The sequence below is a fragment of the Astatotilapia calliptera genome, chromosome 7 (genome assembly GCF_964374335.1).
Source record: "Astatotilapia calliptera chromosome 7, fAstCal68.1, whole genome shotgun sequence".
Lineage (NCBI taxonomy): Eukaryota > Metazoa > Chordata > Actinopteri > Cichliformes > Cichlidae > Astatotilapia > Astatotilapia calliptera.
The window spans coordinates 54,736,046-54,762,522 of NC_137428.1; the positions used below are offsets into that span (position 1 = coordinate 54,736,046).

At 40.7% G+C, this 26,477-nt stretch overlaps 2 protein-coding genes across 5 annotated transcripts; one reads left to right on the plus strand and one right to left on the minus strand.

Annotated features, from left to right (window-relative positions):
- The first annotated feature begins 559 nt into the window (after positions 1 to 559).
- On the plus strand, positions 560 to 22,729 carry atp8b4 (ATPase phospholipid transporting 8B4). Of its 4 annotated transcripts, none has more exons than XM_026175600.2 (29): positions 560 to 704; positions 932 to 1,056; positions 1,385 to 1,446; positions 5,361 to 5,419; positions 5,501 to 5,614; positions 5,703 to 5,801; positions 5,897 to 5,958; positions 7,560 to 7,632; positions 7,834 to 7,904; positions 8,050 to 8,129; positions 8,258 to 8,416; positions 8,560 to 8,648; positions 8,932 to 9,128; positions 9,232 to 9,440; positions 10,272 to 10,315; positions 10,404 to 10,569; positions 10,651 to 10,839; positions 11,022 to 11,137; positions 11,258 to 11,422; positions 11,506 to 11,617; positions 11,698 to 11,803; positions 11,960 to 12,101; positions 12,480 to 12,663; positions 13,349 to 13,572; positions 14,462 to 14,545; positions 16,564 to 16,797; positions 16,910 to 17,048; positions 17,128 to 17,258; positions 19,505 to 22,729. In XM_026175600.2, the coding sequence occupies exons 3-29, from the start codon at positions 1,413 to 1,415 to the stop codon at positions 19,814 to 19,816; spliced, it is 3,594 nt and encodes a 1,197-aa protein (XP_026031385.2). In that variant the 5' UTR covers positions 560 to 704; positions 932 to 1,056; positions 1,385 to 1,412; the 3' UTR covers positions 19,817 to 22,729. The 4 variants fall into 4 exon arrangements, with proteins under 4 accessions (XP_026031385.2, XP_080160779.1, XP_080160778.1 ...); XM_080304652.1 differs by having other exon boundaries at positions 561 to 704; positions 16,564 to 16,809; XM_080304653.1 differs by lacking the exon at positions 14,462 to 14,545 and having other exon boundaries at positions 16,564 to 16,809.
- Positions 22,196 to 26,439, minus strand: galk2 (galactokinase 2). The gene is made up of 10 exons (XM_080304667.1): positions 25,838 to 26,439; positions 25,670 to 25,758; positions 25,262 to 25,385; positions 25,029 to 25,122; positions 24,761 to 24,907; positions 24,450 to 24,548; positions 24,180 to 24,332; positions 23,732 to 23,942; positions 23,272 to 23,473; positions 22,196 to 22,766 (listed from the first exon to the last, which is right to left on the minus strand). The coding sequence occupies exons 1-10, from the start codon at positions 25,885 to 25,887 to the stop codon at positions 22,559 to 22,561; spliced, it is 1,377 nt and encodes a 458-aa protein (XP_080160793.1). The 5' UTR covers positions 25,888 to 26,439; the 3' UTR covers positions 22,196 to 22,558.
- Between the last annotated feature and the right edge of the window lie 38 nt (positions 26,440 to 26,477).

Here is a 26,477-nt window from a genome sequence, read left to right on the forward strand (position 1 = left end):
ATTTTTTTTAAAATGCAACTGTAATGTTAGGTCTTAAAAATAATTAGGTATTAAAAAAAATGAGATGAAGTTGGACAATAAACTAAAAATATAATGCAAAGTATGACTTGAGATTTTTTTTAAACAGTCACTTTTAATCTTTTTTCATTTCTTTATTGCTAGGTTTATTTATTGTCCATTGTATTCATCTTTTTTTATGTATTTTACTGACCTTTTAAAAACTGGTATTTCTTCTCGTTTAACGTGTATTTTCTGTGTGTTATTACTGTCCTTTAACTGGAAAGCACTTTTGTCAACTATGTTGTTTCTTTTAAGTGCTCTGTGTAAGTGCTTTCCTTCGTACTACTAACTACTGGAAAAAATGCAAAGGTGGTAAAGGCAATAAAAGCATCTTAGATTAGATTTAGATAATTAAAACGAGGCTAGTGTTAAACAACAATAGCACTTATTATTGTTGGCTAAGTTTGGAAAAAGGTTGTTACCTTCCTGTTTAGCTCTTTTTCACTTGGTTGCCAAGGTGGCACGTCTGAAAAGCGTACCTGCGCCACACAGTAAACATACTTCTTTTTTTCTATTTGCCAAGAGACTGGGCTGAGTAAGAGAGAGGGGGAGAGAAAGAGGTGTTCATTGCAGCGCACACTCACTCACTTCTACTTCTCCCAGAAGAAGAGGGCTGCAGCTTCATCACCATGTCGCGGTTCTTGGTGAGTGATCGTCGGCTGATTCCTGCTGCCTCGTTATTTCTCCGCTCATTTGTTTCAGAAGAGCGGGGCTGCTGATGGTTGCCTGCCTGCACCATCCTCACAGCCCACGTCCTGTTTTCTTTATTATTATTAGCAAGCTTCTAACCGCAACAGCGACATCAGCACCGTCACCACAGCTGAACTGCTTTTTTGTGTGTGTGTTTTTATCTCTGATGATTTCTGTTCAGGAAGAGGCGATAGGGTCTGCTTCGAAAAAATCAGCGGAAGGCGCTACTTGAAATAAATGGTCGCGGGTAAATAACAGGATACATGGAGATAACACAAGTCTGCGCCTGTGAGAAACCTGTGCAAGGTAAGAAGTGGATAAATGCGGTCACACTTCACCGTTTGTGTTTTATTCTACGCACAGATAGAGAAAACTTCCATAAAGACAGGCCCCTTCTTTTGAAAACAAAGAGCCTAGATGTGCACTTCAGCCAGGGGTTACACCTCACCTGGAAACCCCAAGGAGACACAGTCCACTGAGGATTTGCCTTCTGCTGCTTGCACCTGCAGTTTAAAAGCGCCTTGATAAACAGTCACATGTAATGCCATTATGGTGCATTTATTGCTCTTTCCTACACCTCTGCCAGTGCAGGGTTTATTGTTTGTTAAGCCTGGGTCCTCCATCTGCCTTTCAGGGAAATCCTCGGGAGGTCCCAGGAGAAGATGGAGACATTCTGGAGAAGAAAACCTCATGTTGGTAAGACTGATTTGTAGTTGTAATTGATTTCTTTATAACAACATTACAATACATTCCACAGTGAGGATGTCTTAAAAGTAGGACAAAAATGCAGTTAAACTGTGAGGTTTCAGGCAGGCGAGTTGCACATATTTTTTTTTTCACATAAGTGTTGTTTTTTTTTTACTTTTAAAAGCAGAAGGCGGAGCTTGTGCCTTCCTCACTTCGCAGATGTTCTCTATGGTGCAGTGCTGCTTTGGAAAGATGGGAAAGATGAAATCTGAGGAAAAAAAGAGTGTGCACTTTAATATAACTTGTCTCTTTCTCTGTGCTGGTGTGCGCCTACGCTATCTGTGCTCTTCATGTGCTCTGTGTATGCAGATTGCATGTTTGTCATCTGCGGCATCCTTGAGCGCAACATTACACACATAACGCAAGGTGACCTTATGCTCCTTGCACTTTAGATGGGATTTCAATTCCTCAACAATAGGTGTAATTATCCTTTTAGGAAGAAAGATGTGGCATTGCTAGCGAGACAGCTCATCTTAATGCTTCCCGTATTACTGTTAGAGTCCTCAGAGTGACTGACTACCTGAAATATTTCCTGAATCATTTCACTGTAAGCTGTTCAGACTTGCATCTCTCTTTAAGTCCACTGAAATTCCCTGAAAATAAAATTGAAATATTTCCCTAATTATATGCTTAAGCAGACCAAATGGTTTGAACAATAGTGGCCTCCCTTAATAATTAAGTATCATAGTAAGTGATAGCAGGATGATCCCAGCTGTCGTGGTAGATGCTCTATCCTTTTGCAGCTCTGTGCGGGTGCGTTATGCATAATTCAACAATGTTTTAACCTTGTTTGGAAACAGCAGATCTGTCAGCGTACATGCTCTTTCGGGAGCGGCTTTGTGTGAAAAGTTAAAATGCTCTGATAAATGATCTCAGCATTTGCGGGAAATACACCGGCTCTTGTTTGAGAGTCAACATTTTTCACATCGAGACTGATTAGAAAGGGTGACCAGACATATTAATGACCCTTAATGCATTGTGTTTATGTATGAGCCATGAGAAGAATGTCAAAGTTGGGAAATGAAGTCTTCAGCTGTTGGGTAAGACGGGCAGGCCAAGACAAGGTGTGTTTGAAGTAGACGCACGCAAAAAGGCATCATTTGAAACTTTATCAAGTTTAGAGGTTTGTAGTTTCACTTGGCAAGTGCTCGATCCTGGGCGGAGACGCAAATCCCTTTGGGGTGGGTCAGGAAGGACATCAGACATTAAAATGCTGCCAAATCAAATATGTAGAGCTACCTGCTGCTGTGACCCCTTGTGAATAAGGGAGCAACTGAAAGTAGCTTTTACGAAGTCAGCCTTTTTTAATATGCCATGGTTAATCCCTTTATCCCTCTATAGATGTCACAAGTCTTGCTCATGAGAAGCATGGAACGCAGGATGAAAAGATGAGTGAAACTGCATGACAATTTCACTAAGAAGTGGTAGAGAAGGGTTTTTTGAGCTTCTGAGAAAAAAGGGTGTGCACTTTAATTTGATAGATTAGTTAAACATGTTGTATCATGTTGACTGATGAGCTTTTGAGGGGCTGGTAGGATTTTATTTCATTTTGTCAAAGTAAAGGCTTCCCTTTTCTCGTTTCCACCATCAGTGTGAAGCTAAGTGAACCGCTAGCGAGTTTTACATTAACTTACAAGAGCCTTTCTAGTCTTCTCACTTTACAGTTTCCAAGTGTGTTGGAGTAGCTGAATTTTTGCAAAGGAGTTTTTGAACTAAACTTTGCACAAAAAGTAGGGAAATTTGTGTTTGGTCAATTATTTCTTTGTTGTTACAATTCTGCTTCTTGTCAATAAATCTTATATCATTGGGAAGCCTGTTTATTGCCAGATTTGTATTTGCGGGTTGAGCAGCAGAGTTGAATGTGTGGGTTGTGCCCACGAAAAACTTGCCACATCTTCTCTGCCTATGCCAAACAGCTTATTCTGCTATTGACTCTTGTTTTGAGCTTCTGGTACAGGAGCATAGATCCTGCTACAGGGGTCAGTTGGTGTCTGCTGCAAGCATGCCATGATTGACTGTTGCCCGTGCCACTGGACAATTTCAAGCCGGTGTTCCACAAAAACAAGTTGCACCATTATTTGGAGTGAGCCCTTCAAATTTATGACCCAGTTCTATATAATAGGGAATGTGACAAGCTGGAAGTGGGCTTCCCAAGAACATAAGAAGACTGTTTCCTCACCCTGTCAGCACCCTGTTGGCAGTCTTCCACAGATTTGCAATCAAGGTTTTCAGGACTATATGGTTAAAGGTCTCTACCCGGACAATCTGGAAAAGACCTCACTACTAGAAAAACAAGGCTTGCCATCCTTGGAGGCATTCTCAATGCAGAGAGATATCAAGTTGAAATCGTGCAACTAGTGGCAATCTCATATCTCCACAGTCTGGGACTGAAGTCTGTCCTTCAAGATGATAATGGGTCTCCCACAGATTGGGGTTTAACAGAGACTACCTCCAGAATTTGTGAGTGGAGAGGATGAAATTACCTGTCTGCAGTCCTGACTTCAACTCCATTGTGGGATCAGCTTGGGTGTGCGCTTCATCCCAGAGTGACCAACACAACCACACTGGCTGACTTGTGAAAAATGTTGGTTGAAGAATAGACTTCCATCCTACAGTGTGAGGAGAAGGTGCCAGGCTGTTGTGGCTGTGTCCTTCCACATCATGCTACTGAGGCTGCTGAGAATCAATAGCAGAATAAGCTGTTTGGCATTGGCAAAGAAGAACTGGCAAGTTTTTAATGGGCACAACCCACATACTCAACTCTGCTGCTCAACCCAGCTTGTTCTTTACAAATGTGGCACTATTTAAAGGGGAATAAACAGCCTTTCCAATAATATAAAATCGATTTCCCAGAGCAAATTTTTTTTTTCAACAAAGAAGGTGTGTTTGAATCAACCAAACACAAATTTACCCACAATTTGGTGGGGGTGCTCCATTCAGCCTATAAAATTTCTTACAAGTACAAGATTTATTTGGAGCTAAAAATAAGGATGTCTGTTTTAATACATATAAAGATATGAATTAAAGATCTGTCTCCATCTTTATCCCTCAATGAAGCTCTTATTCAAAGTTTAGGAAATAAGACTTAGAACCTTATGTAGATATAGTAATCAAAGAAGTTGCTAACAATTTAATGGAGAAATAATTAAAAAACATGTGCTAATCAAAGAATGACCTCTTCTTGTACCAGCGTGAGAGTGAGCTCTCCATTGTAAATATAGTCAAACTTTTTTTTAAAAGGAGGTTTTATCAACCACAGTCAAGCTTACTAAAGCTTAACTAAAAGTGGGACATTGCAACATCACGGGGTTTGCTGGCTTGATCATGTAATACTTTGTGAAATACTGCAATGTAGGAAAAGGTTTCATCATCCTTATCTTCAATAATCACCACACCAGAGGAACATGTTGGTGCTTGAAACAGTCTTTTACTTTGTCTCTTCATAAATAAATCATCCTTTTATTTGCAGATAAGTGAACCGAGACCTCTGTGTCCCTTCTCTTACAATAAATAAAGAGCAAAAGAAAAAAAATCAATCTAAGACAAATTACTGTGTTCATCTTGAGAATAAAAAAAAAAAAAGAAAGATAAAATACACAGTTATGAAACTTTACCCTAAGCTAACTAAGCTTTCTTTAGGATTTTGCTCTCATTTCAAGAGGTGATTTGGAAGGAAAATAAATGTTAGGGCAGTCTGAAAGGAAAAAAAGTATTTTAGGATTTTAAACGGAAAGAAATATAGGCAAATGGTCAAAATCTCATATTGATGTTAAATTTGTTCTGCTATGTGTGTGAGAGGCAGACTTTAGAATAAGGAGCTCTTACTTTAAGTTCTCCTTTCCTCTGTGTTGTCTTCTCTGTAGAGAAAGAGCGCCGCGTGAAAGCCAACGCGTGGGACTACAATGACAGGTTCTCTTATGCCGTAAGTTACCTGCATTAAATTTGCTTTAAGTGTTGGCTGTGGGGTTTCATCGGCGCTGTTTCTAATGATGTGAATCTTCAGGATAATCGCATCAAAACCTCAAAGTACAATATCTTCACCTTCCTGCCCATCAACTTGTTTGAGCAGTTCCAGAGGGTGGCAAACGCTTACTTCTCAGTGCTCTTAATACTGCAGGTAGGAAAAAGTGCTACTGATTGTGTCATTAAACTATAATTTGATTGATGTAGGAAACAAAGAGGGCTAATGCAAACTTTGTTCACAGCTAATTCCAGAAATATCCTCCCTGTCCTGGTTCACAACCATCGTGCCTTTGGTTTTTGTGCTCGTGATCACGGCTGTTAAGGACGCCACAGATGACTATGTTAGTTTCATTGTTTATCTCTTACAATTTGTTTGAATGCTATTCTTTTTACGTCTCTTCTTCAAATTTGTAACCCCCTTTTTTAAAAATTTCAGTTCCGATACAAGAGCGACCAACAAGTCAACAACCGGCAGTCACAGGTTCTCATCAGAGGAAGGTACTCTATGACGTTGTCATTTACACACCCAGTTCTGAAAAAGTTGGGATGTGTATGTAAAATGTAAATAAACAGAATGCAATAAAAACCGATCAAATGTTTCAGCTGAGAAAATATTTAAGAGGAAACTTTAAGAAAACAAAACAAGACGGTGTCGAATTTGATGACAGCAACAAGGATAAAAAGGTTATGACGGGCTGTGTTTACAACTGTGTAGCATCCACTCTTCTGTTAACAACAGTTCATAAATGTCTGGGAAGTGAGGAGTCCAGCTGATGGACTTTCGGGAGAGGAATATCCCATTCTTGTCAGCTTTGTTGTATTTTTCAATTCATAATGCGCCAAATATATGAAATTAGTGAAAGGTCTGGACTGCCGGCATGCCAGATCAGCAACCCAGACTCTTCTATTATGATGTCATGCTGTTGCAGCAGACCTTTATGTATCTTTCAGTCCTTCTGTTGCCTTTCCAGATGTGAAAGCTGCCAGTTCTATAGGCACTGATGCGCTGCCATCAGAGATGCATGCTTTTGAACTCAGTGATAACAAGCCGGATGGTCCCTCTGCTCTTTAGACCAAAGGATGTGGCGTCCGTGTTTTCCAAAAATAATTTCCATTTTTGATTCATTTGACCAAAGAATAGTTTTCCACTTTGCTTCAGTCCATTTTGAATGAGATTTGCCTCCAAGAGACAGAGGCGTGTCTGCTTCGTGTGATCGAGCTTTAACCTGCATTTGTGGGTGATACGGTGAACTGTGTTCATAGACAGTGATTTCTGGAAGTGTTTCTGAGCCCACACAGTGACCTCCATGAGAGAATCACACCTGTTTTAATGCAGTGGCATCTGAAGGCCTATAGATCTCAGACATACAGTATTGATCTGTGGCCTGGAGATTTCTCCAGATACTCTGAATCTTTTGATGATATTATGTGCGTAGATGATGTTAAAGTCTTCACAACTTTATGTGGAGGAACATTATTTTTAAGTTTTTTGTTATTTTTGTACTTTGGTCAACCTCCGCCTGTCTTTACTTCTGAGAAACTCTGCCTCTCTAAGATGTCTTTTCATGTTACTGACTTGCTGCCAAATCAAAATCTTCCTCCAGCTATTTCAGTTTAGCACCACTTACCTCTCTGGCCTTTGTTGATCACATCTTAAGTTTTTTAAAGACGTGTTGCTGACACTGAATTCCAAAGAAGCTAATATTTTTCATGAAATACAAAAATGTTTCAGTCAATCCTTTATTTACCATGGGCACCTTTGAGCACTTATTAAATAACTGTAACTCTGTTACTGTTTCTGCTGGAGACAAAAGTCAAACTGTTTCAGAATGAAGAGAAGACATGCTTTATGGGGGGATTTGGTGTATCGTGGTAATATGAGACATTAATAATGGACTGCTGTCTTAACATGGACAGGAAAAATCAGGTCTGCTTAGATTTTACCACGTGCACTTCCCATTTTGGAATCATTGCATTCTGTGATTATTTACATTTTGGGCAGCGTCCCAACTCAACTCTGGAATTGGATTTGTAGATGCTTTCCTGCAGAGGCTACATTTACAGCTATTCCTAACCTTTTGTGTTTCCTGTTTTTCAAGTTTGCAGAATGAAAAATGGATGAACGTTCGAGTAGGGGATATCATCAAACTAGAGAACAATCAGTTTGTTGCTGTGAGTAAAGCATTGCTGCGACACTGTCACACTACATGCTAGACTGTAATATCAGCCTTTTAGATTAGCATATAGTAAAGAAAATAGGTTCTTTTGGGAGAAATGGGGCCAGTTAAGTGCTGTTGCAGGTTCAGTGATGCAGAAATTGATTTATTGCCTTTTTTTCCACTGCTGAGTATTTTGTATTGGATTCACACACAGGCAGACATCCTCCTTCTCTGTAGCAGTGAGCCTTATGGTCTGTGCTATGTTGAGACTGCAGAGCTAGATGGGTAAGTTCTGCGCAAGGTATGAAAAGTAAGATGGGAGCAATTGCACAAGACATTCATATGAGCACAAAAAGTGCATGCGTATATTTAATTTGACGTTTAGCAAAAATAGCCAACTTTTCTTTGTCTTCCTTTTTCTTCCCTCCAGAGAGACCAATCTAAAAGTCCGTCAGGCTTTAACCGTTACCTCAGATTTAGGAGACATTTCTAAACTGATGGACTTTGATGGTGAGATGATGCCAAAGTTTTTATTTTCACATTTTCTCTCATTTTTGTCTACTTATATCTAATTATTTGCGACGGTTTGATCAGTCATGGCTGACGAATCTTTTTCTTTTTCTTCCTTTGTTCCTCAGGGGAAGTCATTTGTGAGCCTCCAAACAACAAGCTGGATAGGTTTACTGGAACATTATACTGGAAAGGCAATAAATATCCTCTGGATAATGAAAAAATGCTTCTGCGGGGCTGTGTACTCAGAAACACTGAGTGGTGCTTTGGAATGGTCATATTTGCTGGTAATAGTTGCTTTTTAATGGTTTTATTCTCCACATCCATTAGCTGCGTCTATATTTTTCTTCTTTGCCTCGATGGAAAGGTCACGGACAGTCTTATTAATATTCTTTCAACACTGACAGTTGTTTGCACATCTGCCCAACAGGCTCACAAACCAAACTGATGCAGAACTGTGGAAGGACGAAACTGAAAAGGACCAGTATCGACAAACTCATGAACACTCTGGTTTTGTGGGTAGGCTGATTTTTGTAACTCTGCTTTGCATTTTACGATGCTAGCATGGGCTGATGATTGTGGCTTAGTTGGCTATTTTATAGGCAGCCGTTCTAGTTGTAAATAAATTGCATAAATGATAAATTTCCCTTTAAAAGCTGGCAGTCCAGAGTTACATTCACTGGTTTTAAATGTCACATTTTGTGCCTTTTACTACAGATATGCTCATATAAGCATATAAAACATACCACTTTATTTGATGCATCTTTGGGAACAAAAATATGTACTCTTGTCTTTTTTTCAGATTTTCGCCTTCCTTATTTGTATGGGAGTTATTTTGGCAGTTGGACACACTATTTGGGAAACGTATGTCGGCACAAACTTCAGAGTGTTTTTGCCGTGGGACACGTTCCAGATTAGCGCTGTGTTCTCTGGATTCCTCACCTTCTGGTCCTACATCATCATCCTCAACACTGTTGTGCCCATCTCGCTGTATGTCAGGTAAGCACCTATGCAGTCGTCGTAAAAGTCATTTTCAAATTAAGCCCGTCACACTGACTAGGAAGTTGGTAAATAGTTGTATTGCTCAATAAAACTTCATCAGTGTGGAAGTCCTGCGACTTGGTCACAGTCACTTCATTAACTGGGACCGGAAGATGTACCACAGCCCGATGGGCACTGCAGCCCAAGCTCGCACCACCACCCTGAATGAGGAGCTGGGCCAAGTGGAGTTCATCTTCTCTGACAAGACAGGCACGCTCACCCAGAACATCATGGTCTTCAGCAAGTGCTCCATTAATGGACAGATGTATGGTATGGAGCTTTAGTACTACATCGGGTTAAAACACTGGGCTAATTAGCCTCTCAGTTAAATTGGGCTACTCTTCAACAAAAACTGCTGAACAGTTAAGCATGGGACCTAAATGTTTTTTGCTTTTTTTAGTTTGTTCACCCTAAAATGTTAAAATTGTTTGGTCAAATTTACTGTAGCAGACTTCGGGGGTAATGCTGGGAGCCAGGTCCAACTACAGAGGCAATTACTTCTTAATCTTTGACAAAATAATTAATGATAAAGCTCTCGATTGTTCGCCTTTCCCACCACATCTCCGACTTGTTCGGTGTTTATAACCCAGTTAGAGCTATCTCCCTTTAAGTGTTCCTAGAATCAGATCCAAGTGCACTGAGGCTGCTTTCGTTTACCGCGCTCCTGTTCTTTGGAACCAGCTACCTGCTGATCAGTGATCAATCACATCTGCGGCTACATTCAAAAACAGGCTCAAAGCCTTTTTTTCCACACAGGCCTTCAGTCAATAGCTGAGTGCTTGTGCTTTAACCCCTTAACGCCTATCATATTTGAAACATGGGTTTTTGAGACTTCTACATCATTAGTGAGTGAGATCTTCCCTCCCCTCCCTTGAAAAGAAATAGATTGCATGATATGTTTTTCAGCAATAAATAACAACATTTTTTAAAAACTTGAATTTTCTGGCAATTATTTCATGGTTCAGGCTTTAAGGGGTTAGGGGGAATTGTAAACCTGCAGAGGTTTTTATGTTTTTCTCTTCTTTGTTAAGCACACTGTGTTCACTTATAATCAAATGTGCTATATAAATAAAACTGCCATTGTTACTTTTATGTTTTTAGGTGATGTCTATGATGAATTTGACCAGAAGGTGGAAATTACTGAGGTGAGCAGATTGAAAAAAGCAGAAATTCTTTCTCTTTCTAGTGAAACAGATGTGACACAATCATTGTGCTGGTGCTTTAATGTCTCAGAAAACAGCCTGCGTGGATTTTTCCTTCAACCCTCTCTGCGACAGAAGGTTCAAGTTTTACGACAGCAGCTTGGTTGAAGCCATCAAAATGGAGGATCCTGCAGTGCAGGAGTTTTTCAGGCTGCTGGCTTTGTGTCACACTGTCATGCCAGAGGAGAAGAGTGAAGGTAAACATACATGATCCAGAAACTGTAGCTGTAATAATTCAAATAACTCTGATTCACTGATGTGTTTATGTTCAAATGAAGGAAATTTGGTGTACCAGGCACAGTCACCTGATGAGGGAGCGCTGGTCACTGCGGCGCGAAACTTTGGGTTTGTCTTCCGGGCGCGAACCCCAGAAACCGTCACGCTGTGTGAGATGGGACGAACCGTCACCTACCAGCTTCTGGCCATACTGGACTTCAACAACGTGCGCAAGAGAATGAGTGTCATTGGTTAGGTCTTCACTTATAAAAGCAACACACAAGTAGTCATCATGAAACTCTGTGGACAATAATTACGAAATAGCAGCACGAGGCAACATGTCTGATTATTTTGTATCTACTGACAATTTAGTTGACAGCCAAATAATCCATGTTTTATTTTTCCTCTTGCTGTGCTTTGTCTTGTTTGATAGTGAGAAGCCCAGAAGGCCAGATTAAACTCTACTCCAAAGGCGCTGACACGATTATTTTCGAACGTCTGGATCCATCCTGTGAAAACCTCATGTACACTACCTCAGAACACCTTAGTGTAGGTGTTATCGCAGTGGATAACATAATGTCTCCTTTGTAAATAATTGCGCTGTGGATTGCAGATTTAATGATTTATTCTCTTAGTCAGATGTTTATTTTTCCATCGTTTTTCATGCAGGAATTTGCTGGGGAAGGGCTTCGAACATTAGCTCTGTCCTACAAAGACCTCGATGAAGATTATTTTAAAGTTTGGATGAAGAGGCTTCTCTTTGCCAGCACTGTAATAGAGAATCGCGAAGATCAGCTTGCTGTCCTTTACGACGAGATCGAACTGGGCATGAAGGTAAAATTGACATGCTTTTGTTTACACTCCTAAAGCAATCGATCGCATTTAGTCCTGCTGACTCACTGCTGACTTTGTTGAAGCTTCTAGGAGCCACGGCGATTGAAGACAAACTTCAGGAGGGAGTTCCAGAGACCATCGCCTGCCTAAATCTAGCTGACATTAAAATCTGGGTCCTTACAGGAGATAAACTAGGTACCTGTGAATGATGACTTTAATATTGGCTGGATTGTCTGTGGAAAGATACACGACTGTAAACTGTTTAATTTCATTAGAGACAGCAATGAACATTGGCTACTCCTGCAACATGCTGCGAGATGACATGAATGAGGTGTTTGTTATCTCCGGCCACACCCTGCAGGATGTGCAGCAGCAGCTCAGGTGACACATTTTTTGCATTTAATTCACATTCAGGGTGGTATTCTTTGAATATTAAATGTCCCATTTATAGAAAGTCTGTGGATTTAAAATGCTAAAAAGCCTTCTTGAAGAGAATTCTGGTGTGATTCACTTTTACTGCCTTGCATCTATCCTCAGGAGCGCCAAAGAGCACATCCTCGGCCTGAGTTGCGTGAGCAGTGCAGGACATGTTGAGAAGACGGATGCGTTTGCAGACGATTCTGTGTTTGAAGAAGCTATAATTGCAGAGTATGCCTTAGTTATCAATGGACACAGTCTGGTAAGATAACAATGAAAAGTGGTTTCACGGAGACTGCCTTTAATTAAATGCTCATTTTTACTTCTGCACTTGTTTTTGTTTTGTTACTGATGCCCGTTGGTTTCACACTGTTTGCTAAATGGCTCCGATGTTCTTTGATGAGTCTGCTGCGTCTGTGCCTGCTGCCAACTGAACAAAGTCTACAATAAGCTCTGCCCTCGGCTCTATTACAGGATTTTATTAACATCATTTTGCACGCGAGCTGCTCTCTTGCTGTGCCCAGGGCAGAGTGCGTGATGCACACAGGGATGTTGCTTAGTGTCCCCTCCGCAGGGGGTTGATGTTACACCGCGGTAATGATAGATTTAATAGGTGTGGTGTGGGTACTCTGCCCTTCAGGCTCACGCTCTGGAGCCCCAGCTGGAGAACATCCTGTTGGATTTGGCCTGTCTATGTAAAACGGTGATCTGCTGCCGCGTCACGCCGATGCAGAAAGCTCAGGTGGTGGAGCTGGTGAAGAGGCACAAGAGAGCTGTCACCTTGGCCATAGGAGACGGAGCCAATGATGTCAGCATGATCAAGAGTAAGTTTCAGATCATCCACGTGTGGCGTGCATGTAGTATGTATTACTATTACAAAGTGAAGTATAACATTTACAAGTAAACACTTGAAAAGAAATATCAGGAATTCTCAAGAAAATATCACAAACTGATGTGGATGCACACTCTTCTGCATCCAAGGACTCCGTTCACGTGTGTGTAGAGGGAATTTTCAGCCTTGCCAGAGGTGACAAATTAAAGGAAAAACCTGAGGGGAGCTGGAAATTCTGTTATGCTTCGAAGGGAAATTTTGCTGGCATGGTTAAAGATCACAGGGAGCACTCTCTTGCAGGATGAGAATGCCCACATCCACAGGGCACAAGGATCAATGAAAGATTTTTATAAACTTTGTGAATCATATTATATGAATTAAGCAGTCAAACTGCTGAGTACTTACTCAGTTTGTTCATATTTTCTGCTTAACAGATTTTTTTGGGGTATACGATACAATAGTGAAATTACCTCCCTTACCCCAACACCTTACAACCAGCCACACACTGCGTAAGAGGCTGGTTGTAAAAACATTTCTTCATTTATAAAAAAAAACTCAGTCCAGACTGTTATTTAACGATGTTTGTGAATATATTTCCAGAATCTTGTCAGCTGTTTGTAATGACAAATATTTCAGTTATGAAGGGCATTGCTTCACACACTGTGTGTCTTACTCAGCTGCTCACATCGGTGTTGGGATCAGCGGACAGGAGGGGATGCAGGCTGTTCTGGCCTCAGATTACTCCTTTGCCCAGTTCCGGTACCTGCAGAGGCTCTTGTTGGTTCACGGACGCTGGTCTTACTTCCGCATGTGTAATTTTCTGGGATATTTCTTCTACAAGAACTTCGCCTTCACCCTGGTGCACTTCTGGTACGGTTTCTTCTGCGGCTTCTCAGCTCAGGTAAGAAAACTGTAATGAAGCCTTCAAGCATATTTGAAGCTTTTTTTATGTTTGTGTTAAATCAATTATGCATGCCAACTGTCAGGTCTGGTTTTGTGGTGAGGTCACGGAGGCTGACCTCAGGACCACTGGAGTAAATGTGTCTCCTTCTGACTCTGTAGAAGCCACAAGGCCTGTCAGGAGTGTCTTTTATCTAATTTAGGAACAGACCTAGTCCATTTTGTTCCTAATAGACTAAAGTTGAAGGAGATGTGTTCACTTTGTCTGGAAGGAAGAGTAGTGAGCAGAAGAAATAATCTAAGTGTTCCCTGCTGGGGGACAGTCTTCACAACCGGGGACAATACAGTCTGTCAAACCTTCTCCTGGTACACCAGCACAGACAGGCTTACCTGTGTAGAGTTTTCAAAAGTAGAAGAGGCAGAGCCTTCAGCTATCAGGCACAACTATGCACTTTGTCAGGCAGACACCCTCTCTGCTTTTAAGGTTTCTTTTAAAACTTTTACATAGCTCTTAAAATTAGGGATGTTTCAGGTGATCCTGTAGTCATGAATGTATAGGCTCAGACTGCTACTGTACTTGATTCAGACTGCCTTTGTTTAGAATAAAAAGTGAATGTTATGTACTTTTATACTTATTGTACCATAGACTCTAAATAAGGTGAAACCAGTGAGCTATTCCATGTCACTGACTTTCATCCATGTTCTTCCAGCTTGTGTTCAGTCTTGTTTTCCTTGATGCATCTGTCCTCCTCTCTGCTCTGATCTTCCCTTTGTTCTCTCCGATATTGAGCTGAAAGAAATTTTCATGCACGAGACCTCTCGCTCTTCTGAATGTTTGTGCTGTATGGTTGGAAAAAACCCTGCTCTAACAAAATGTCCACTTTCCATAGACTGTGTATGACCAGTGGTTCATCACCCTCTTCAACATTGTCTATACATCGCTGCCAGTACTAGCGATGGGACTTTTTGATCAGGTGATAATAGCTCTTGTACAAAGTTAAAGCATACTTAAGTTTTATTTCAATGTGGCTATGCATATTTTAAAAATTTGCACAAAAATCGAACTTTTTCTTATTTCAGTAATCTCTCTCTAATGGTAAGCTCCAGAGCCGTTTCATAGTTTAATTTTGTTTCTTCTTTTCAAGATACTGTCAAGTCATTCAGGTGAATATTTTATTACTGTTGACCTCTTTCACTGTGTCATGATTGATAAACCCATCAGACGTACCTAAAAGTCTAACCCTACAGTAGGTTGTAGCTTAAATTTAACCCATGCGATTAGCGTTCCTAATCCCAATTTACAGTGGCTTGCAAAAGTATTCGGCCCCCTTGAACTTTCCCACATTTTATCACATTACAGCCACAAACATGAATCAATATATTGGAATTCCACCTGAAAGACCAATACAAAGTGGTGTACACGTGAGAAGTGGAACAAAAATCATACATGATTCCAAACATTTTTTACAAATAAATAACTGCAAAGTGGGGTGTGCGTTATTATTCAGCCCCCTTTGGTCTGAGTGCAGTCAGTTACCCATAGACATTGCCTGATGAGTGCTAATGACTAAACAGAGTGCACCTGTGTGTAATCTAATGTCAGTACAAATACAGCTGGTCTGTGACGGCCTCAGAGGTTGTCTAAGAGAATATTGGGAGCAACAACACCATGAAGTCCAAAGAACACACCAGACAGGTCAGGGATAAAGTTATTGAGAAATTTAAAGCAGGCTTAGACTACAAAAAGATTTCCCAAGCATTGAACATCCCACGGAGCACTGTTCAAGCGATCATTCAGAAATGGAAGGAGTATGGCACAACTGTAAACCTACCAAGACAAGGCCGTCCACCTAAACTCACAGGCCGAACAAGAAGAGCGCTGATCAGAAATGCAGCCAAGAGGCCCATGGTGACTCTGGACGAGCTGCAGAGATCTACAGCTCAGGTGGGGGAATCTGTCCACAGGACAACTATTAGTCGTGCACTGCACAAAGTTGGCCTTTATGGAAGAGTGGCAAGAAGAAAGCCATTGTTAACAGAAAACCATAAGAAGTCCCGTTTGCAGTTTGCCACAAGCCATGTGGGGGACACAGCGAACATGTGGAAGAAAGTGCTCTGGTCAGATGAGACCAAAATGCAAAACGCTATGTGTGGTGGAAAACTAACACTGCACATCACTCTGAACGCCATCCCCACTGTCAAATATGGTGGTGGCAGCATCATGCTCTGGGGGTGCTTCTCTTCAGCAGGGACAGGGAAGCTGGTCATAGTTGATGGGAAGATGGATGAAGCCAAATACAGGGCAATCTTGGAAGAAAACCTCTTGGAGTCTGCAAAAGACTTGAGACTGGGGCGGAGGTTCACCTTCTAGCAGGACAACAACCCTAAACATAAAGCCAGGGCAACAATGGGATGGTTTAAAACAAAACATATCCATGTGTTAGAATGGCCCAGTCAAAGTCCAGATCTAAATCCAATCAAGAATCTGTGGCAAGATCTGAAAACTGCTGTCCATCTAATCTGACTGAGCTGGAGCTGTTTTTCAAAGAAGAATGGGCAAAGATTTCAGTCTGTAGATGTGCAAAGCTGGTAGAGACATACCCTAAAAGACTGGCAGCTGTAATCGCAGCAAAAGGTGGTTCTACAAAGTATGGACTGAATAATTACACACACCCCACTTTTCAGTTATTTATTTGTAAAAAATGTTTGGAATCATGTGTGATTTTCGTTCCACTTCTCACGTGTGCACCACTTTGTATTGGTCATTCACGTGGAATTCCAATAAATTGATTCCTGTTTGTGGCTGTAATGTGACAAAATGTGGAATACTTTTGCAAGCCACTGTATACTTTACACTCATCCGCTTTAACTGACCATTTGTCATAAAACTGCTGCAGGACATTTCCCCCATTATCCTCCCATCATTTATTTCTTATTAAAATAAACAAAAGAGTCTATAATATCATAGTCATGCTTTGTTTGTTTTCTAAAGGACGTCAATGACCAGAACAGCCTTCGCTACCCAAGTCTGTACAAACCCGGCCAGCAAAACCTTCTCTTCAACAAGCGTCAGTTTTTCCTGTGCACCCTGCAGGGGGTTGCCACGTCATTCCTGCTTTTCTTCATTCCCTACGGGGCTTTCCCTCTCATGGTGAAAGAAGACGGCTCCTCCTTTTCAGACCAACAGGCGTTCGCCGTCACCATAGCAACATCCTTGGTCATTGTTGTAAGTGTTCAGGTGAGACTGTAAATATCACAAAATACTGCCAAAACAGGACTGCTAAATGAAAAGAGGGTCTTATTTTTATTATTATGGTTTGATGTACGTCTGCTCCAAGATCGGACTCGACACGCACTACTGGACTGCCGTCAATCACCTCTTCATATGGGGGAGCCTGATGGTGTACTTTGCCATATTATTTGCAATGCAGAGCGACGGCTTATTTGGCATTTTTCCGAGCAGCTTCCCATTTATCGGTGAGTCTGGTTCAGTGTGGCCCGCGCAAGAAAATTACGTTGATACGAGAAAATTGCATTTCCTTTTATTCCTCCTCAGGCACGGCTCGTAACTGTCTGTCAGAGAAGAGTGTGTGGTTGGTTGTTCTGCTCACCACTGTGGTGTGTGTTATGCCTGGCTTAGTCGTCAAGTTCCTCAGAGTGGATCTTTTCCCGACGTTGACAGACAAGGTACAGCAACTGCAAGTTTACTCAAAATACTTTATTGAGACATTGTAGATAGTTTACAAAAAAAAGGTTAACGCAAGAGAAGTTTGTCAGAAAAAGACCCCAGATTTGATCAAATTTGCCACCATGATTCTGGATGGAGCAGTGGATCTTTTTAAGACTAAGACACAACATGAGATCAGCAAGCCACTGAACATGGGTGGGCGGGGCAGCAGCCTTCCACCTTACCAAAATGGCACGTCTAACCGAGTGGCAACCAGAGGACAGCAAATGATGTTTTGCCCCGATAACATACTTATCATCCTCCCCCTCTGTAGCAAAGAGAGCAAATAGGGGGTTAAGAGCCCGTTTCAGGTCAGTAGCCTTGTTCAGAGTACAAAAAACTCCTCCCGAAAATGTGCGAAGGCAGGGCAGGTCCAAAACATGTGGGTGTGATTGGCATCATCAGACCCACACCTATTACAGCGAGGGTCTAAGCCAGGATGAATCTTAGATAATTTGGATTTAGATAAATGGGCCCTATGAACTACTTTAAATTTTAATAGGGAGTGGTGAACGCAGAGTGGTGTGGAATTTACCAAATGTCATCTGACATAGATATACCCAACTCTTCTCCCCATGTGGATTTAAGGCCTTCAGAGGGAGCTGAAGTTACAGCAACTGCAAGTTTGAGCAAGACAATGAACACTTGGTGGAAGTAACTATGTCAGTATAGTAAAGTATGAAGCTTCATACTTCAACTAAATTTAATAGGCAAATAGTACTTCACTATATTTATCTGACAGCAGTAGTTAATAGTAACTCTCCGGATTAAGATTTTTTTACAAAAAACCCCAAAACAAGCCTACTGACAATTATCCGGTTGTTCATAAAAAGTAATAACTAAGGGAAATTCCAAATAATAAATAGAAATCAGTGAAGCATATCCTCCCTATATCCTCTCTAGACTCCTTAAATTAATCTGTAAACCAGCCTCTACGACTAAAACAAGTAGACTTAAGAATCAAACCAACTGCAGCAGTAAAATGCTGTTTACAGTATTGGTAACCTTATACTTATCATATGAGTTTCTGCAGAATTAGCACTTTTACATACAATATATTGTCAAAAATATTTACTCACCGAACTAAATCATTGAATTCAAGAGTGCAATCACTTCCACGGCCACAGGTGTATAAAATCAAGCGCCTAGGCATGCAGACTGCTTCTACAAATATTTGGGAAAGAATGGGTCGCCCTCAGGAGCTCAGTGAAGTCCAACATGGTACTGTGATAGGTCCAATCATTAAATTTTGCCGCTATTAAACATTACACAGTACCTTCATCTGTTAGTTCTAACAAAGTTAATGTTATAATGTTATACATGTTATATAATTTTATAACAAAGTGGAAGTGATGGAAACAGCAACTCAGCCACAAAGAGCTAGGCCACGTAAAACGGAGCAGGGTCAGCGGATGCAGAGGCACATACTGCGCAGATGTCACCAACTTTCTGCAGAATCAATCGCTACAGACCTCCAAGCTTCATGTTGCCTTCAGATTTGCTTAAGGACAGTTTTTAGACCCTTGTGAAAGGCAGTGGTGTAACACACACTGGGGTGATGCTTGATGCTGTTGCCAGGAGAACAGCACTTATCTGAGGGTATAAATTTAAGTATAAAGTTTGGTGTTGGGTTTTCTGGTGTTGGGCTCAGCCCTTTAGTTCCAGTTAAAGGAACTCTTAATGCTTCAGCACACAAAGACATTTTGGGCAATTTCACGCTCCCAACTTTGTGGGAACCGTTTGGAGACGGCCCCTTCCTGTTACAACATGACTGCATGCCAGTGCACAAAGCAGTTTTATAAAGACATGGATGATCCAGTTTGGTGTGGAATAACTTGACTGGCCTGCACCTCCACCTGACATAACATGTTTGGGATGAATTAGAGTGGAGACTGTGAGCCAAGCTTTCTTCTCAAACATCAATGTCTGACCTTACAAATGTGCATCTGGAAGAAGGGCCAAAGATTCCCATAAACATCGCTAAACCTTGTGGACAGTCTTCCCAGATAGTTCAAGCTGTTATAGCTGAGAAGGGTGAAGTGACATCATATTAATCCCTCCTTTTGGCAATATAGTGTATACTTTGGTAATAAATATTTTGTACGTTCTAAATTAGATTTAGGTCTTTGCTTTATACATTGGGGACTTTTTATATTTAATACACGTGTTGTGTATTTACACACTTTTCCATGATGTATTTCCGCAGGTTCGTCGTCTCCAACAGTCCAGGAAGAAACAAGGACCTCAGGAACAGAACCTGAGGCGAGTACGCAGGACAAGCTCCCGCCGCTCTGCCTACGCCTTCTCCCACCAACAAGGCTTCGGCGAGCTGATTACCTCAGGCAAAAACATGAGGAGGAGCACAGTCTCTTCACTTTGCTCCCCTGAAAGAACAGCACAAAGCCACAGCTCCAGCTGGATAGAAAGCATGTTAAAGAGGAAAAATGAAGTTTCCTGTGCCTCACCTGAAAGTGAAGGTGGAGCACCAGAAAGCAGCAACAGTGCAATACAGACTTGAAGCAAAAAAAGCACGGAGACTGAACTCGACGTTTAAGACGCTGCATAGAGTAAAGGGTACCGTATGCATGGATCCTGCAGACCAAGCACAATTTTGGGTGAATCTTTGCTCAAATCAGCTACACAAATGTACCTCAGTTATTTTTGTTTTTTAAAGTGTGAGTTGTGCGAACACTGAATGTTATAAATGCCAGCCAAAACATAATTAAACGAAGGAACCACTCCCAAACGAACAAAGAAACTGGCAAACTCTCACTCTGACACTCATGACAATATTTGCATGAATTGCGAAAGTTAAAGAAACATTTATAGTTGCTCAGAAATAACCCAGTTTGACCTCAGTTTTGTACCATTATAATGGCATGTCCTCTTCTGATTAATAAAGACCTTTCAGTACTTTTAGCTGTTACCAAACAAACCTTTGTGCAATAAAAACAAACCCAGTTCCCCAAAAAGTCAGAACGATGTATAAAATGTAAACAACGGCAGAATGGCAATCACTTGCAAATCTCACACGCCCATAGTGTATTCACAATACACCACAGAAAACTTATCAGATGTTTAAACTCAGGAAACATTTGAAGAAAAACATTTGATTTTCAATTTGATGCCATCTACACATCTCAAAAAAGCTGGGACATGGCCATCTTTATCACAATGTAGCATCTGTCCTTAAACATCTGGGAACTGACCAGCTGCTGAACTTTTGGGATATTGTCCCACTCTAGTTTAATATATCCCAGAGGAGATGGCAGCGTTTCTAGATCGTGTTCACATTTATCGATGGCACAGTGAACTGTGTTCTCACACAATGATTTCTGAAACTGTGCAGTGATTTCTGTGGCAGAATTTTTGGCCTCACCCCCTGCGCACAGAGATTTCTCCAGATTCTCTGAATCTTTTGATGATATAATGTACTGTAGATGATGAGACATTCAAAGTCTTTGCGATATTACATCAAGGAACATTATCCTGAAAATTTTCCACAATTTGTATACAGTTTTTTTCATATCCAATCATCTTATTCAACCTAATTAGCCACACTTTTGTTGCCCCAACTTTTCTGAAATATGTTGCTGTCATCAAATTGAAACAATGTTTTTCATCAAACAGTAAAATGTCTCAGTTTAATCATTTGACATGCTTTCTAGGTTTTATCGTGTGGGTTTGTGAGATTCGCAGATCATCGCATTCTGTTTTTATTTACATCTTACACAATGCCCCAACTCTTTTAGGGCTGGGCTTGTAAATTACAAAAGGGAAGATCGCCCTGGCCACAAGTACAAAAAGCATCATCTTTAAAAACTATGCACTGAAACACACTTTCGTCTTAACATACATCCAATACTTAAAAAATAAGTATTGTAAATGCTGAACTAATGCTGCTGAATAGGATGATAAGCACAATAAATTACAGATTTTAAACTCTTAATATATTTTACAGTTTGTGGCATATAGCATGCCACAATGACACTGCTCTGAGATCCATTGCCCTGTGCTGTGCCTTTAATAATTTCTGTTAAAGACGGTTCTTTTCTATTTAATATTTCATCTCTGATTTGGCCTGAGTATATTTAAGGACAAAGTAAAACTGAAATGCATGGCTTGAGTAAGACATATGGAAATAAGGGAGGTTTGATCATACGTCAAAGAAACATCGAATAAGTGGAGAAGTTTTAAATGTAAAAAATTACTTAAACCATTGGTTTTTTGAAGTAGTTCATAAAAGAGATGCAAACACAGGCCAGGTAAAATATGATATAATAAAGGCGTTTGAGCATTTTGCCATTGATGGATTCATAAGGAAAGAATGAGATATACCCCTAGCTGAAAACCCTCACATAGTGTTCTTCTTCTTTCGACTGCTTTCATTAGGGGTCACCACAGATTATCTGCCTCCATCTCAGCCTATCCTTAATATCTTCCTCTGTCACACCAACCCCCCTGCATGTCCTCCTCCACCACATCCATGAACCTGCTCCCTCGTTTCCTCCTGCCTGGCAGCTTCATATTATAAAATAACCACTCTCTCCTCCACATCTCCAAACCATCTCTTGCCTCGCTCACAAACTTATTTGGATTTGCATTTTAACCATTTACTTGATTCATACTTAATTTTTTATTATCATTTTACACGGATAACATGTAAAAGGGGCCACTTTTATGTCCTACGAAACACCCCCCCCCCCCCCCCCCCCATTTCTTTTGCATATGATATATGATGCATAGACCTCTAAGCCTCCAACAATCTCTGCTCTTTTGTGAAGTAAAAAATGTTACTGTGCAGAAGTTAACATCCAGCATTTGAGCCTTTTGAATGTCTTTAATACACTTACAACCCCAACAGTCTGCGTTTCCATTGATGCACATGGAGAGAGGGTTTTGTTTGCCTTTTAATGTTAGTGTCTGAAAATTTAATATAGATGAATTTTATACAGCACAAGTTTGTTTTGGTTGTTGTTGTTGTTCTCACATTTGCTTTCTTTTTGTTTATGAGAAAAATGTGCAGACAGACAATGACTTCTCAACAAAATCTTACATTAGAACATAATAAAAAAAAGAACATGTTTGAATGCACCCCGGAAGCAAATTTTGGCCCTTATTTTCCAGCATGATCTATATAGAAGAAAAAGGTAAATTTATCAGTCATCATATCATTAGTCACAAGTGCAAGAAAAACCCAATTATTTCTGAAACTGAAACTGAATGACTGCAGTATAAAATCAGAAATGGATTATGAAGATCACTCCTCGAGGAAAATTGCAGCTCCACCACCTGGCTTTGACACAAACAGACTTTGTTTTTCCATCGCTGCCCTGCGTGGATCAGGGAGGTAGTATTCTTCTCTAACAGCTTGTAAGAAAGACTCCACCTTTTTACTGGGAACCATGGAAACGGCACAGCCTCCCCACCCTGCTCCTGTCAGGCGGGAACCCACAGCCCCTGACTTCCTGCAACCACGAGAAAAAACAAAAAGACAACATATTTCAGTATAGTGCTAAGTATGACACTTTAATACTATTATTCCTCTAGGAAAGATGTGAGGAAGGAGTTGCACGTACATCTACAGTCATGCTAGTGGTGTGAGGTTCTACTTACTGTAAGCACTCAGCAAAGAGCTAATGCTAACACGAGTAGAAATCATACAGCCCTTGAATGACTAAGTCCATCCTTACTGCTTCCAAAGGAACTGAGAGGGCAAGTAGCAGCCTGGTTCTGCTATTCTGATGCACTTGATTAATTGATTGTCTTTTATAATTAGAACTGGGACACATGAGAGACTGTATGCAAACTAGATTATAGTTATAGTTATTATATTATAGTTTGCATTGTGCATTTTTATTAATTGAGATCTTTTTTTTGGTAAATGAACCTAAATACCTCTAAACATTCATTGGATAACATCCAGGTTTCTCTCCCAGGCTGTGCAGTAGTGGGTTAGTTTGCAGTACTCACAGGCAGATATCAACTAATTGGTCCAGTTCAGGGCAGCTGCACTCGTAGAGGTCTCTGCAGCTTGCGTGGCTTTGGTTCATCAGCTCTCCCAGTAGCCGCGTGGCATCGGTGGGTTCAGAGTCACACACGCTCTTAAACTGCAGGACTCGTGCAGCTTCCCCGTACACATGTTTGGCTCGTTGGTGAAGCTTGAACTGCGTCACTGAGAAAAATAACAGGAAAAGTGTTCCAGCAAAACCCTTAATCTTAAACCTGTTTTCATGAAACTGGAAATGAAAAAAAAAAATCTAATGTGATGGAATAACCAAATACTTGACTATCAGCAGAAAATACTATATTAAGAGTTGCTTAGTATTTACAAGAAAAATGTTCTGAAAGAAAGAAATGTAGCTCATTTCACTCGGGTAGAAGAATTTGGTTGGCTGGAAATTTAGTTCACCTAAATAAAGGTTTTACTTACTGTCCTGAGTATTAGCGCTGAGCAGCTCTGTTGAAAACTGCTCCGAGGTGATGCCCAGCACCTTGCATATCTCCTCTCGGCTGTAAGGCTCAGGATGCAGCACCTCGGCCACCAGAGCCAGCATCTCCTCCAGGGAGGCCTTCAGCTCCATCTGAACATGAGCCAGCTTCAACAGCCTGCTCGAGTCCACACCCCGCGCCTGGGCCAGCATCTGAGTACACATCCACCGTGATGTTAACTTTGAATATTACAAACTTATCACACATGTTTAAAGTTTAAAGCGACGCGTGAGGCTGTTCATCGCTGTGTTCTTGGGTTAAATGTTGTGCTCCGTTGCCTTTGAAAGAGCACACGAGTCAAACTAAATTCAATATTAAATTGAACCTCGGGAAACAAAACAACATATATAACAGATATTTCAGGAATGCATCATGGCAACAAATAGCACCTTTGTGGCAATCCGACACTCCACCACACGGATGTTGTAGTGAGAAGAAGCAGCTTTGTTCATCTCCACGCAGCAGTTGGAAATCACAAACACGGCACCATCAGGGAGTTTGACATCGGTAGCACGCAGGGGCTGGAACTCGATCAGCTTTGCCTGGCAGACAATTCAAAAAGTTTAGCCAGCAATACTGAAGTTATAATTTGTTTATTTAGTGTATTTTAGATGTGCCATATTCGTTAAACACAGGTCAATGGCGGTCGGGCTACATACAGTCCCTGCCTCTGCCAGGAATGAAATTGACTGGTCCATGCCTCCTCCCTCTGTGCCAATGTATCGCTCGCTTTTGGCACAAATCTCCGCAAGAGCCACCTGGTGAAATACAAAGTTTTCCTTGTTTAAGCAACAAATCCAGGAGAATGTCTAACTCATGAGGATTCACATTATAACAAATTAAAAGACAATATGGATTAGGAGTCATATTCTTTGTGATTAATTGTTCATTACCTGTTGAAAGCATAATTTTTGACTATTAACAAAAGAAATTAATACATGTTTTTGGTTTGGTTACAAAGAAGCTTCACCTTGGAGAGGGACTTTTGGTTTGCCTCCATTGTTACGAGGCCAGAACAACAAACTAAGGCACTAGAACTGGACAGGCCGGAGCTCGGAGGGATCGTTCCATCTACGACACAGGACATCCCCGCTAAATGGTTTAGCCCAAACTTCTCCTGAAAGAAAAAAAAATCTAAATGTATCATGTTACGACTTATGACACATTTAGTACATGTTATAGTGTTCATTTTTTGCCATTCCATAATTTAAGAGTATAGAACTCATCACAAAGCTTACCTGAATACCTTTAACCCCACAGAGAAAATAATAATACCACTGTGGATCGTCTCTATCTATGGCAATTTCCTCTGAACACGACACACTGAAATCCCTGTATAATGACAAACAACAAGCTTTCTGAGAACACACACTCATAATGTACAGCTACCATTGAATAAATTACACAGGCCAAAAACAAACAAACAAAAAATATATATTTGGGGCCGTTACTATAAGTGTTCACATCTCACTTGTATTTAGGATTTGCGTTGGCCAGCTGGATCTTCCCTGAATCGTTCAGTGACACAGCTGTGAGGATATTCTGCTCGATGGCCATTGGAAGCACAGAATAGCCACAGTAATCAATATGTTCACCTGTTAATGTGACAAATATGAAAAAACGTATGTGACAGACCGTGTTTGACTGGTACCACTAAAAAAATTCCTGGATAAAAGCTGCAAACAAAATCATAATATTACCACAAATGTTTTACTTTGAAACAAGGTCAAAATATTAAGAACACCCACTGGCAGAACTACTATTATCTCCAGAGGATATATGGGTATACACTGTATTTATTCAACAGATACAAAATAGATGGAGCATATACAATAATGCAATCAGTATACAACACATGCCACACAAAGTATGAAATTACCTATTAGGTTTACCCTTCCAGGTGCAAATGCATAGAAGAGAGGAGATTCCCCATACTTTGACTCAAAGGTTTCTTTTAAGTTTTTCATCCTGCAAAATGACAAGAAAAGCAATTAAGTATCATAATATCATACTCTGAGAATCACTGCGTAACCTCGTTGCTTCTCACCTCTCGTTAGCAGCTATCTTTGTCTTTAACTTGGGCGGGTTTGTGGCCATTTCTACCCGTTTTAAAGTAATTGTGAGTCCACTTGTTGTCAGACAGGAGAGCTCAGAGCTTTCACATATCCGGGTTTAGATCAGCTGACTGTCACAAGAGGCTCCCGGATACCAAAATGCTGAACTCTGGTCGGAGCTCAGCTGAGTTTAGCGTCTGTCTACAAAGGAAGAGCTGACTCTGAAGCAGCTGAGGCAGCAGAGGCAAAATGCGGAAGTTAATAGACGGAAAGGAGGCGGGTCTTATGAGTCGACGTCCACAAATCTGAACGGAGTAACTCCATATACTGATGAGAACGGTCATTCATAAATTTGATGCACAAAGTTTCTTTTTTTTTTTTTACAGTAGCCTACTTTAAATTAATTAGCTTTAATGTTAACGTCAATGAACTTCAGTAAAAAAAATAAACAAAAACAAAAAAAGGTAATTAAAATAACAGAAATGTAATGCCATATTTTTGTGATCAAATTCCCAGGTTCGACTAACCTGATTATAGTAACCCTGTTCACGGTTATCTTGAAATTAGTTGCTATGTCACTGTTTAACCACACGATGGGAACATCAGATTGCTTTTTAAAAATGCCAGCGATGA

Coding starts and splice junctions, on each gene's coding strand:
- atp8b4 (XM_080304652.1), top strand. CDS start 1,413: ATGGAGACATTCTGGAGAAGAAAACCTCATGTTG. Junction 11,804..11,959: donor GATGTGCAGCAGCAGCTCAG/GTGACACATTTT, acceptor ATCTATCCTCAG/GAGCGCCAAAGAGCACATCC. Junction 13,573..14,461: donor TCTGCGGCTTCTCAGCTCAG/GTAAGAAAACTG, acceptor CACTTTCCATAG/ACTGTGTATGACCAGTGGTT.
- galk2 (XM_080304667.1), bottom strand. CDS start 25,887: ATGGCCACAAACCCGCCCAAGTTAAAGACAAAGATAGCTGCTAACGAG. Junction 24,908..25,028: donor GTGGGGTTAAAGGTATTCAG/GTAAGCTTTGTG, acceptor TTTTTCTTTCAG/GAGAAGTTTGGGCTAAACCA. Junction 24,549..24,760: donor ACCAAAAGTCCCTCTCCAAG/GTGAAGCTTCTT, acceptor GTATTTCACCAG/GTGGCTCTTGCGGAGATTTG.